Source organism: Rhinoraja longicauda, chromosome 20 (genome assembly GCF_053455715.1).
Source record: "Rhinoraja longicauda isolate Sanriku21f chromosome 20, sRhiLon1.1, whole genome shotgun sequence".
Taxonomy (NCBI): Eukaryota; Metazoa; Chordata; class Chondrichthyes; order Rajiformes; family Arhynchobatidae; genus Rhinoraja; species Rhinoraja longicauda.
In genome coordinates, this window is record NC_135972.1 from 19,557,235 (window position 1) to 19,570,005 (window position 12,771).

The window sequence follows — 12,771 nt, forward strand, 5'->3', positions numbered from 1 at the left end:
ATCTACCAAACACAAAGGTAGATTGGAGGAGGGGAAGCCCCGTTTCCTGAAGAACGAGGACATCTCGGAAGCCCTAGTGTGAAACACCTCATCCCGGGCGCAGATGCGGCGTAGACGGAGGAATTGGGAGATGGGGATAGACTTTTTGCAGGGGACGGGGTGGGAAGAAGTGTAGCCCAGATAGCTGTGCGAGTCAGTGGGTTTATAGTAGATGTCCGTCACTAGTCTGTCTCCTGTGATGGAGATGGTGAGGTCTAGAAACGGGAGGGAGATGTCGGAGATAGTCCAGGTATATTTAAGGGCAGGATGGAAATTGGAGGTGAAGTGTATGAAGTCAGTGAATTCCGCATGGGTTCTTCAGGAAACGGGGCTTCCCCTCCTCCATTATAGATGAGGCTCTCACTAGGGTCTCTTCTACATCCCGCAGCTCCGCTCTTGCTCCCCCTCCCCCCACTCGCAACAAGGACAGAATCCCCCTCGTTCTCACCTTCCACCCCACCAGCCAGCGGATCCAACATATCATCCACCAACATTTCCGTCACCTACAACGGGACCCCACCACTGGCCATATCTTCCCATCCCCTCCCCTCTCTGCGTTCCGCAGTGACCATTCCCTCGGTAACTCCCTGGTCCACTCGTCCCTTCCTACCCAAACCACCCCAACCCCGGGCACTTTCCCCTGCAACCGCACGAGATGCAACACCTGTCCCTTTACCTCCCCCCTCAACTCCATCCAAGGACCCAAACAATCTTTCCAGGTGAGACAAAGGTTCACCTGCACCTCCTCCAACCTCATCTATTGCATCCGCTGCTCTAGATGTCAACTTATTTACATCGGCGAAACCAAGCGCAGGCTCGGCGATCGCTTCGCTGAACACCTGCGCTCGGTCCGCATTAACAAAACTGATCTCCCGGTGGCCGAGCACTTTAACTCCCCCTCCCACTCCCAGTCTGACCTTTCTGTCATGGGCCTCCTCCAGTGCCATAGTGAGGCCCACCGGAAATTGGAGGAACAGCACCTCATATTTCGCCTGGGCAGTTTGCAGCCCGGTGGTATGAACGTCGACTTCTCCAACTTTAGATAGTTCCTCTGTCCCTCTCTTCCCCTCCTCCTTCCCAGTTCTCCCTCTATCTTCCTGTCTCCACCTATATCCTTCCTTTGTCCCGCCCCCCTGACATCAGTCTGAAGAAGGGTCTCGACCCGAAACGTCACCCATTCCTTCTCTCCCGAGATGCTGCCTGACCTGCTGAGTTACTCCAGCATTTTGTGAATCAATAGAGATATATCTTGTTGTTATGTAAGCTATTATAATGCATTGGAACAAAACTTCCTGTTCTTAAACTCCAACCTCTTTACAACACGTGCTGCTTGCCTCGTAACAACTCGTTGAACACACATGATACAGGCGAGCCATGATGATACCAGATGGTGGGGCGGAGTAGAGAGGCAGAGCGGTCTGCTGCTGTTCCTGTATCTTGTACTCTTGTCTATGGGAGGGGCAGTACTGAGGGAGCGCCGCGCTGTGGGAGGGGCAGTGAGGGAGCGCCGCGCTGTGGGAGGGGCAGTACTGAGGGAGCGCCGCGCTGTGGGAGGGGCGGTGAGGGAGCGCCGCGCTGTGGGAGGGGCGGTGGGGGAGTGCCGCGCTGTGAGAGGGGCGGTACTGAGGGAGCATCAATCTATTCTGCCTTGCTTTCAGACGAGGAGTTGTTGGGGGGGGCTGAGGGATGAAGTGGAGCTTTTCAAACAGTCAGCACACAAACAACAAACAGGCTGAGGGTTTCATCTGCACTCAATGGTTCTTCTAAGCCACTTGAAACACAACAGAACAAAAGTCAAACGTGTTACCAGGGAGATGGTTTACTGTGGTTAATGGATAACAGGGGGCGGTCTCGCTGTCCCGAGTGGAATGATTTATGGCGGCTGTACTGAGGATCTTTGCTCAATGAGAGGATCTGAAGAAGGGTCTCGACCCGAACAGTCACCTCTTCCCTTTTCCCAGAGATGCCGTCTGACCCGCTGAGTTACTCCAACTTCTTGTGTCGATCTTCGGTTTAAACCAACATCTGCAGGTCCTTCCTAAACACTGAGGATCTTTTGCATTTGGTTATCACCCTGATGCCCCTGGGTGGTGTCTGTACCCCCTGGGTGGGTGGGAGGGAGGGAGGGAGCTCTGTAACAGAGCGTTCAACCCCACCCAACGAGGAGCACACCGCAGTTGCTGCAATCCCAACCTGAAACAGAGTGCTGGGACGTTCAGCTGGTCAGGCATCGTGTGGGGTGAGGAAGGGTCAGCGTTGCAGGTCGGGACCCTGCACCCAAACAGCAATGGTGTCTGGTTCTGGGGGTCCCTACAGAGTGGGGCGTTTGGTGGAACTGGCAGTGGGTGGGGAGGGGAGGGGGTTCTGGTTTTCACAGACTGGGGAGAGGGGGGGAGGGGGGGGGGGGTGCGAGGGCGGGATGACATGAGCTCTGAACGACATTCAAGAAACATGTAGATAGGTACATGGATAGGACAGGTTTAGAGGGGTAAAAGCCAAACGCAGGCAGGTAGGACTGGTGTATATGGGGCATCTTGGTCCGTGTGGATGGGTTGGGCTGAAGGGCCTGTTTCCGTGCTGTGTGACTCTACAAACAGACAGCGCGCAGTGGGGGGGGGGGGGGGGGGAGAGGGGACCCTAAGGAGAGGGGCTGTAAAGAGAGGGTCCGTAAAGAGAGGGCCGAGGGGTGATGTACCTTGGTTGTAGCTTGAACGTGGCTGGTCCACGCCAAATTGTCATTGATATTTAATTGATATTCGCATTAGGGACTGGAGCTGTTGACCATGTAACCCTGCTTGCACCATTTACAGAGGTGCCAGTGATCAGTCTCTGCGGTATTACAAAATGCTGGAGTAACTCGGCAGGTCGGGCAGCACCTCAGGAGAGAAGGAATGGGCGACGTTTCGGGTCGAGACCCTTCTTCAGACTGATGTCAGGGGAGGCGTTACAAAGATAGGATATAGGTGGAGACAGGAAGATAGAGGGAGATCTGGGAAGGGGGAGGGGAAGAGAGGGACAGAGGAACTATCTAAAGTTAGAGAAGTCAATGTTCATACCGCGTCAGTGACTGTCCCACTCCCTGCCCGCCGGCATCCTGCTCACTTGCATCAGGCTGGGGCGTGAATCACTACACATCAGCACGCACTGAAAGGCTTTAACCCGTCACGTCGAGTCAGCCTTTTCCACGGGAGCGTGTGGGCGTGGGGGGGAATGGGGTGGGGGGGAATGTGGTGGGGGGGGGGAATGGTGGGGGGGGGGGGAGAATGGGGTGGGGGGGAATGGGGTGGGGGGTGGTGTGGGGGGGGATGGGGTGGGGGGGGAATGGTGTGGGGGGGATGGTGGTGGGGTGGGGGGGATGAATCTTTCGGGGCTGAGCTGCCTGAGACACTCCAGGTAGCAGGCAAGAGAGAGTTAGATTTTCAAAAGAGTTAGATTTGGCTCTTAGGGCCGAGGGAATCAATAGATATGGGGAAAAAGCCAAACGGGGTACTGATTTTGGACGATCAGCCACGATCACATTGAATGGCCGGCTCCTGCACCCATTTTGTATGTTTCTATGTCTCTATGCTCAAGGCAGCATTTGGTGCTGGTTTATGATTGTCTCGTGTACAGAAGTACAGTGGAACACTTTGTGTACAGTCCAGTCAATTATTGGATTCATGTTGGGTAGGAAGCAACTGCAGACGCTGATTTACACTGAAGATAGATTTAAAATGCTGGAGTAACTCAGCGGGTCAGGCAGCATCTCTAGAGAGAAGGAGTAGGTGACGTTTCGGGTCGAGACCCTTCTTCAGACAGAGCGTCAGGGAGGGGAAAACTAGAGGTATGAGAAAGTACAGAACGAAGCAGAGTATTCGTGTGTGGTATTGTGTGATCTGAACAAAACAAGCCTTGTATGCAAAACAAGGGATTTCGCTGTAACTTGGTACATGTGGTCACAGTAAACCAAAATAAACATAAACAAAATCATAGCACGCACAAGTACAACAGGTACTTGTTTCCCAAACCCCAGCTTCCCTCTCCCGCGCAGTGTGTGTGTGTGCAATGACTGTCAGTCGTGTCCTGTCCAGTCAGTCAGTCAGTCAGTCAGTCAGTCAGTCAGTCAGTCAGTCAGTCAGTCCGTCCGTCCGTCCGTCCGTCCGTCCGTCCGTCCGTCCGTCCGTCCGTCCGTCCGTCCGTCCGTCCGTCCGTCCGTCCGTCCGTCCGTCCGTCCGTCCGTCCGTCCGTCCGTCCGTCCGTCCGTCCGTCCCTCCCTCCCTCCCTCCCTCCCTCCCTCCCTCCCTCCCTCCCTCCCTCCCTCCCTCCCTCCCTCCCTCCCTCCCTCCCTCCCTCCCTCCCTCCCTCCCTCCCTCCCTCCCTCCCTCCCTCCCTCCCTCCCTCCCTCCCTCCCTCCCTCCCTCCCTCCCTCCCCTCCCCTCCCCTCCCCTCCCCTCCCCTCCCCTCCCTGTGCAGGGGAACCCAGTCTTACTCCATGGGGCACCGGTCCCGGTTCCCAGGCCAGCCACACCCCCATGACTTTAAATTTAGATGCAGCGAAGAAAAATTCGCGCTGACCATCGATCCCCGTACACCAGCGCTATCTTATACAATAGGGGCAATTTACAATTTTTACCAAAGCCAATTAACCTACAGGCGAGAGAGGGTCCTGCCTCTTTTTCCAAAGACTCGTTGTTTACGGGGTGGTTGGGGGCACTATGGTTAGTGTTTGTCCTTGGAGTATGCGAGGAAACGGGGGCACCTGGAGGAAACCCACGCGGTCGCAGGGAGAACATGCGAACTCCCCACAGACAGCACCCGTAGTCAGGATGGAATCCGGGTCTCCGGCGCTACAAGGCGGCAAAGATAGATACAAAATGCTGGAGGAACTCAGCGGGACAGGCTAGCATCTCTGGATAGAAAGAATGGGTGACGTTTCGGGTCATGACTCATCTTCTCGACAGGAAACGTCACTCATTCCTTCTATCCAGAGATGTTGCCTGTCCCGCTGAGTTACTCCAGCATTTTGCGTTTGTCTTCAAAGTAAACCAACATCTCCAGTTCCTTACTGCATACTGTAAGGCAGCAACTCTACCTCTGTGCCACTGAACCGCCCTCCACAACATTACTGACCATTGTGTCCTATACCAAACCATAAACAACGCATCTTTGGAAAAAAGAGTCAGGATCCTCTCTCACCTCCTCCATGTCTTGGGGTCAATATTTATTTCACTAACGACATCAATGATTTGGAATAGATCGGGTAAACGCAGGAGTATGGGGAATCACGAACCAGAGGACATAGATTTAAGGTGAGGGGGGAAAAGATTTGATAGGAACCTGAGGGGCAACTTTTTTTTTTAACACATAAAGGGTGGTGGGTGTATGGAACGAGCTGTCAGAGGAGGTACTATTGCAACGTTTCAAAACCATTTAGGCAGATTCATGGATACTGAACACGAGGTTGTGGTGACGGGTGCCGGAGTCTGCCGTGGGTGGTCTTTGGTCAACGTTGCCATCTTTGAGGGTGATGGTGCGTTGGTGTGAGGAAGTTGACCCTCTCCCTCCCTCCACAGGAACCTGAGTTCAGCGAGCCCCGAAGGCCGGAAACAAATGCGGGAATGCGAGGGGTTAATCGATTCGCTGGTCCACTACATCCAGTCCACCATCGCCAACAACCAGGAGGACGACAAGGTTTGTGGCGGGGCGGTGGTGTGGCCAGGGGCGGAGGGGGTAGTACCAATGGGTTTGCCTGTTCAGCCTTCTTGGGAAATCATGGTCGCAACAGGCTGGAAACCGGCCCTTTGGCCCAACCTGCCAATGCTGACTAAGATGCCCCGTCTTTTACACCGTGTGGGAAGAGACTGCAGATGGTAGTTTATATCGAAGATATACACGGATACATGATGTGTGTTTTCTCCGAGATCTCCGGTTTCCTCCCACACTCCAAAGACTTATAGGGTTGTAGGTTAACTGGCTTTGGGAAATTTGTAACTTGTCCCTCGTGTGTGTAGGATAGTGTTAGTATACGGGGTGATCGCTGGTCGGAGTCAATGGGCCATCACTGGTTTGAGGGATCTTTTTTTTTTTAGATTTAGAGATACAGCGTAGAAACAGGCCCTTCGGCCCACCGGGTCCACGCCGCCCAGGGACCCCCGCACATTAACACTATCCTACACCCACTAGGGACATTTTTTTACATTTGCCCAGCCAATTAACCTACATACCTGTACGTCTTTGGAGAGTGGGAGGAAACCGAACATCTCGGAGAAAACCCACGCAGGTCACGGGGAGAACGTACAAACTCCGTACAGACGGCGCCCGTAGTCAGGATCGAACCTGAGTCTCCGGCGCTGCATTCGCTGTAAGGCAGCAACTCTACCGCTGCGCCACCATTGGTCGGTGCGGATTCAATGGGCCGAAGGTCCTGTTTCCGCGCTGTATCTCTAAACTAAACTAAAACCCCTCTTGGTCTCCTGAGTCCCAAGGTGTAAAGACATAGGTGTTGGGGTATTTGCTGCAGTAATGTTTCCCGGCCGGGACCGGGTTGGTTTTGGTGTGCGATTGTAAATCCGCCGTCTCTCTCATCAGTCGACAGAGAACTGTACGTGTGTGCTGCACAATCTGGCCTTCCAGCTGGAGAACGAGCTACCCAGTGCCTACACCGAGCGCCTGGGCTGGAGGAGACACCCCCTGGGGCAGCAGAAGTCGCCCGGATGTTTCGGAGGTCGCAGCCCCAAGCTGAAGGAGGTACTGTCTGCCCCTCGCCCCTGCCCCACCCCCCTGCCCATCGCCACAGCCCCACCCCACTGCCCCACGCCACTGCCCCACACCCTGCCCCACCCACTGCCCCATCCCCTGCCCTCACAACTGCCCCTCGCCACTGCCCCACCCCCTGCCACTGCCCCTCGCCACTGCCCCACCCCCTGCCCACCGCCCTGCCCCTCACCACTGCCCCACGCCACTGCCCCACCCCCTGCCCTTTGCCACCGCCCCACACCACTGCACTGCACTCCCTGACCGGCTGGTGCACAGAACCACCACGGAACCAGACAGGGTGGATGCACAGAGACTTTCCCCAGGGATAGGGAATCGGGAACCAGAGGGCAGAGAAGGTCCGTTCACCTTATCTGCACTGGGCCACTTGACCCGGGTTGAATCGTCCATGCTAATTTGAAGTATCGGTGAACCAGGGCTCTCCTGTTGGTTTGGGAGCAGCTCCATCCAAGACCGCGAGAAATGGCATTCGCATCCCAGACCATCACGCAAACCCACTTCCCTTCCATTCACTCCATCGACACTTCACGCTGCCTCGGCAAGGCCACCAGCATAATCATAGACCAGTCACTCCCTCTTCTCCCCTCTCCCATCAGGCAAGAGGTACAGAAGTGTGAAAACACACACCTCCAGATTCAGGGACAGTTTCTTCCCAGCTGTTATCAGGCAATTGGACCATCCAGTCACCAACTAGAGAGTGGTCCAGACCTATCATCTACCTCGGGAGCCCCTCTTTAATCGGACTTTACTGGATTTTTTCTTGCACTAAACATTATTCCCTTAATCCTGTGACTGTACAGCGTGGGCGGCTTGATTGCAATCATGACTAGTCTTTTCGTTGACTGGATAACATGCAACAAAAAGCTTTTCACTGTTCCTCGGTACACGTGACAATAATAAACTGAACTGAAGGTTTAAGGTGAGAGGAGGGAGGCTGACACTGGTGTGTTGTGTAGGAGATTGTGACGGAGAATGTGTGGGCGGAGGAGATGAACCCGCCGCAGGGCGTGGCGTGGCTGTGGCACCGGCTGGTGGTGCGAATGTATCTGTCCCTCATCGCCCGCAGTACCCGCACCTGCACACAGGAGGCATCACTCGGAGCGCTGCAGAACCTCACGGCCAGCACCGGACCCGTAAGCCCAGGGGGAGGGTCACAGGGCAGGGGGAGGGGTGGGTCACAGGGCAGGGGGAGGGGTGGGTCACAGGGGAGGGGTGGGTCACAGGGCAGGGGAGGGGTGGGTCACAGGGCAGGGGGAGGGGTGGGTCACAGGGCAGGGGGAGGGATGGGTCACAGGGCAGGGGGAAGGGTGGGTCACAGGGCAGGGTGAGGGGTGGGTCACAGGGCAGGGTGAGGGGTGGGTCACAGGGGAGGGGTGGGTCACAAGGCAGGGGAAGGGGTGGGTCACAGGGCAGGGGAGGGATGGGTCACAGGGGAGCGGTGGGTCACAGGGCAGGGGAGGGGTGGGTCACAGGGCAGGGGAGGGATGGGTCACAGGGCAGGGGGAGGGGTGGGTCACAGGGCAGGGGGAGGGGTGGGTCACAGGGCAGGGGGAGGGGTGGGTCACAGGGGAGGGGTGGGTCACAGGGCAGGGGGAGGGGTGGGTCACAGGGCAGGGGGAGGGGTGGGTCACAGGGCAGGGGAGGGGTGGGTCACAGGGCAGGGGAGGGATGGGTCACAGGGCAGGGGGAGGGGTGGGTCACAGGGGAGGGGAGGGGTGGGTCACAGGGCAGGGGGAGGGGTGGGTCACAGGGCAGGGGGAGGGTCTCAGGGCAGGGGGAGGGGTGGGTCACAGGGGAGGGGGAGGGTCACAGGGCAGGGGGAGAGGTGGGCCACAGGGGAGGGGGAGGGTCTCAGGGCAGGGGTGGGTCACAGGGCAGGGGGAGAGGAGGGTCACAGGGGAGGGGAGGGGTGGGTCGCAGGGCAGGGGGAGGGGTGGGGGGGAATGTGGGTGAGGGCGGTCTGTGAGTGGGGGGGGTCTGTGGGAGTGGGGTCTGTGAGTGGGGGAGTCAGGGAGGGGGGTCTGTGCGAGTGGGGGACTGCGGGAGGGGGTGGGGTCTGTGATGGGTGGGGGTAATGTCCCGTGTTCCCACAGATGGGGTCGGCCATTACACAGACCATCAGCCGGGGGGAGCGGGGGCTGCAGCATCTCCGCCGCACGCTGCACTCCCCCAACCCCCGCGTCTGCAACGCCACCCTCTGCCTGCTGCGCAACATGAGCCGCCACCCTGGGGTGCACGCCGAGCTGGGTGAGGCCCGGGGGAGAGGGGGGGGGGGTGGCAGAGGGGGGGGGTGTGGATGGTGAGAGGGACTGGGGTCAGGGAGAGAAAGAGGTCAGGATCCAGAGGGGTCGTGATGAGGGAGGAGGGTTGAGGTCGGGTGGGGAGGGGGCTAGGGGACGGGGTTGGGGTCTGGGGGGAGGGAAGGGTTGGATTTTGGAGGGGGTGTGGAGGGGAGGGGGGGAGGTTTAGGTTGGGTTGGGAGAGAAGGGGAGAAGAGGGTCGGGCTGGATGGGGAGAGGTTGTGGGGATGTGACGGGGAGAGTGCGACTGTGGGAGGAGGTGGTGTGGGGGGGGGGGGGGGAGACAGGGATTGATGGGGTCCGTGGAACAATAAGCTGTTCCAGTCTGACGGGGACAGGGGGAGGTGGGCAGAATGGGGAAGGCATGGGATCAGTGGGGGACGGGGTGGTCACTTGGACAGGTGTGTGGGGCAGTGGTGGGCTGGACACATTGACCACCCTGACCTCTCCCTCTGCCCCCCCCACCTTGGCCCCTCCCTCTGACCCCCCCCCACACTGACCCCTCCCTCTGACCCCCGCCCACCTTTCCCCCTCCCACCTTTCCCCCTCCCACACTGACCCCTCCCACCCTGACCCCTCCCTCTGTTGCCCCCCCCCCCTCTCTGTCGCCCCCCCTTCGCCCCCTTTCTGTCACCCCCCCCTCTCTGTCTGTCGCCCCCCCTCTCTTTCGCCCCCCCTCTCTGTCGCCCCCCTTCCTCTGTCTCCCCCTTCCTCTGTCTCCCCCCTTCTCTTTCCCCCCCCTCTCTGTCGCCACCCCCCCTCTGTCGCCCCCCCCCCTCTGTCGCCCCCCCCTCTGTCGCCCCCCCTCTCTGTCGCCCCCTCTCTCTCTGTCGCCCCCTCTCTGTCACCCCTGCTCCGACCCCCTCCCTTCACAGCGGACACTCTGGTGCCGGACCTGGCTGCGGTGCTGCCGGTGGGGATGAACTCAGCGGCGCCGGACAACATGACTGCCCTGGTGTGCCAGGTGCTGCATGCGTTGGTGCAGGGACGGCCGCAGCTGGCCCGCACCCTGGCGCAGGGACCCGCGCTGCCCTGCCTCGTGGAGCTCAGCCGCAGCGAACAGTGAGTCACAGGACAGGGTAAGGGGAGAGGGGCAGGGGCGGGTGGGACTGGTCTAGATGGGCATCTCGGTCAGCATGGGTGAGTTGGGCCAAAGGGCCTGTTCCCGTGCTGTGTGACCTGTGAGTGGCATCGCCTGGGGCCCACTCAGGTAGACAGCGATCTTCACACCCTTGGGGGAGGGGGTCCCCATCTCTTTGACCCCCCAACCCACTCTGTTCCTACCCCCCCCCCCCCCCTGACTCTCTCTGTGTCCGTGTCTCTGTGTCCATGTCTTACTGCCTGTCTCTGTTTCTGGGTGTCTCTCGCTCTGTCTGTCTCTCTCTTTCTCTGTTTCTCTCTCTGTGTTTCTCTCTTTCTCTCTGTGTTTCTCTCTTTCTGTCTCTGTCTCTCTCTGTCTGTCTCTCTCTCTCTCTGTCTGTCTCTCTCTCTAAGCCTGTCTGTGGAAGGGAAGGGGCAGTTCTGTCTGGGGGGGGGTAATGGAAGCCCCCCCCCCCCCCCCCCCCATGAGAAGCGAGGAAGGGAGGGGTGGTGATTGGCAGCCGGTGATGAGGAGGGTGAGCATATTGGGCGGAGATCGGGGATAGGGGCAGCATGAAGTGGACTGGCTGAATGGCCTTTGGCAAAGCGGGCAGTAAAGTGGGGCACTGCTGTGTTTCAGGAGCGCCCCCAGCGATGCCGGCAAGGCTGCCTCCAACCTGCTCTACAATCTCTGGCTGTTCCGGGATGTGCACAGTGTGTACAAGAAGGTACGTTGTGGAGCGGTGGGGGTGGGCAGGAGGGGGTGGGGGACGGGCAGGAGGGGGTGGGGTACGGGCAGGGGGGGTGGGGGGCGGGGCAGGAGGGGGTGGGGGACGGGCAGGAGGGGGTGGGGTAGGGGCATGGGTGGTGGGCTGGAGGGGGTGGGGGGGGCGGGCAGGGGGGCTGGCAGGAAGGTGGGGGGGCAGGCAGGAAGGTGGGGTGCGGGTGGGCAGGGGGGTGGGAGTGGGCAGAGGGGGTTGGGGGTCCAGCAGGGGGGGCGGGCACGGAGGTGTGAGTACAGTGACTGTCCGCTGGCGTCTCTGTGCACATGCTGCTGTTGCAGAGGCAGGGAGAAAGTGACCTGTTAAATCACCATAACTCTGAGTTCATTCACCCCGACACTCACTCTCAACAGTGTGGACACTTCCTGAAATAAACTGCGTACCGTGAGAGTGGCAGTACTGAGGGAGCGCCACACTGTGGGAGGGGCGGTGAGGGAGCGTTGCACTGTGGGAGGGGCAGTGAGGGGGCGCCACACTGGGAGGGGCGGTGAGGGAGTGTCACACTGTGGGAGGGGCGATGAGGGAGCGCTGCACTGTGGGAGGGGCAGTGAGGGAGCGCTGTACTGTGGGAGGGGCAGTGAGGGGGCGCCACACTGTGGGAGGGGCAGTGAGGGGGCGTCACACTGTGGGAGGGGCAGTACTGAGGGAGTGTCACACTGTGGGAGGGGCGGTGAGGGAGCGCTGCACTGTGGGAGGGGCAGTGAGGGAGCGCCACACTGTGGGAGGGGCGGTGAGGGGGCGCCACACTGTGGGAGGGGCGGTGAGGGAGCGCCGCACTGTGGGAGGGGCAGTGAGGGAGCGCCACACTGTGAGGGGCGGTGAGGGGGCGCCACACTGGTTTCTACCAAAAATAATTTAAATCAATTATTTACAAGAATAATATGTACAGTACAAAACAATACCAACAAACCCACCACCGTAGCACAAAGTAAAATATATTCTTAAATGTGAAATAACTATTTCCCCATCCTTACTGAGGATACATTCCACCCCGTGTGGTGCCCAGCGGTCCTGGAATTTCCCCATGGCGCCCGTGGACAGCGCATTGTCCGTCTCTAATACCTTCCGGGCACGGACGTAATCCCAGAAAAGGGGTAGGCAGCCGGCTCGGGCAGGGCCCTCTTCCAACTGGTATCATGACTCGCAGACGTCCAGCTTGGCCAGGCCTAGTGGGCAATCCAACCAGGACATCTTCAGCCCTACCCTCTCCCCTACGCACAGGGTGTCCAAAGATGAGGATGGTGGGTGAGAAGTGCAGCCAGCAGGCAAGAAGCATCCCCTTTACATATTGGAACTAGGGCTGCAACCTCACACACTCCATGTACACGTGGTACACAGACTCACCCACTCCATGTACACGTGACACACAGACTCACACACTCCATGTACACGTGGCACACAGACTCACACACTCCATGTACACGTGGAACACAGACTCTCACACACTCCATGTACACGTGGAACACAGACTCACCCACTCCATGTACACGTGGTACACAGACTCACACACTCCATGTACACGTGGAACACAGACTCACCCACTCCATGTACACGTGGAACACAGACTCACACACTCCATGTACACGTGGAACACAGACTCACACACTCCATGTACACGTGGAACACAGACTCACACACTCCATGTACACGTGGAACACAGACTCACCCACTCCATGTACACATGGTACACAGACTCACACACTCCATGTACACGTGGAACACAGACTCACCCACTCCATGTACACATGGTACACAGACTCACACACTCCATGTACACGTGGTACACAGACTCACCCACTCCATGTACACGTGGAACA

General features: G+C 58.5%; 1 protein-coding gene across 1 annotated transcript in view; it reads left to right on the forward strand.

Annotated features, from left to right (window-relative positions):
• The window catches only part of LOC144603392 (plakophilin-2-like), a 29,246-nt gene that overhangs the window by 14,637 nt on the left and 1,838 nt on the right, over positions 1 to 12,771 (forward strand). The window contains exons 7-12 of the mRNA XM_078416553.1: positions 5,592 to 5,709; positions 6,607 to 6,765; positions 7,749 to 7,925; positions 8,886 to 9,039; positions 9,968 to 10,154; positions 10,813 to 10,900. Of these exons, the coding sequence (XP_078272679.1) occupies positions 5,592 to 5,709; positions 6,607 to 6,765; positions 7,749 to 7,925; positions 8,886 to 9,039; positions 9,968 to 10,154; positions 10,813 to 10,900 (883 nt within the window). The remainder of the gene's footprint in view (positions 1 to 5,591; positions 5,710 to 6,606; positions 6,766 to 7,748; positions 7,926 to 8,885; positions 9,040 to 9,967; positions 10,155 to 10,812; positions 10,901 to 12,771) is intronic.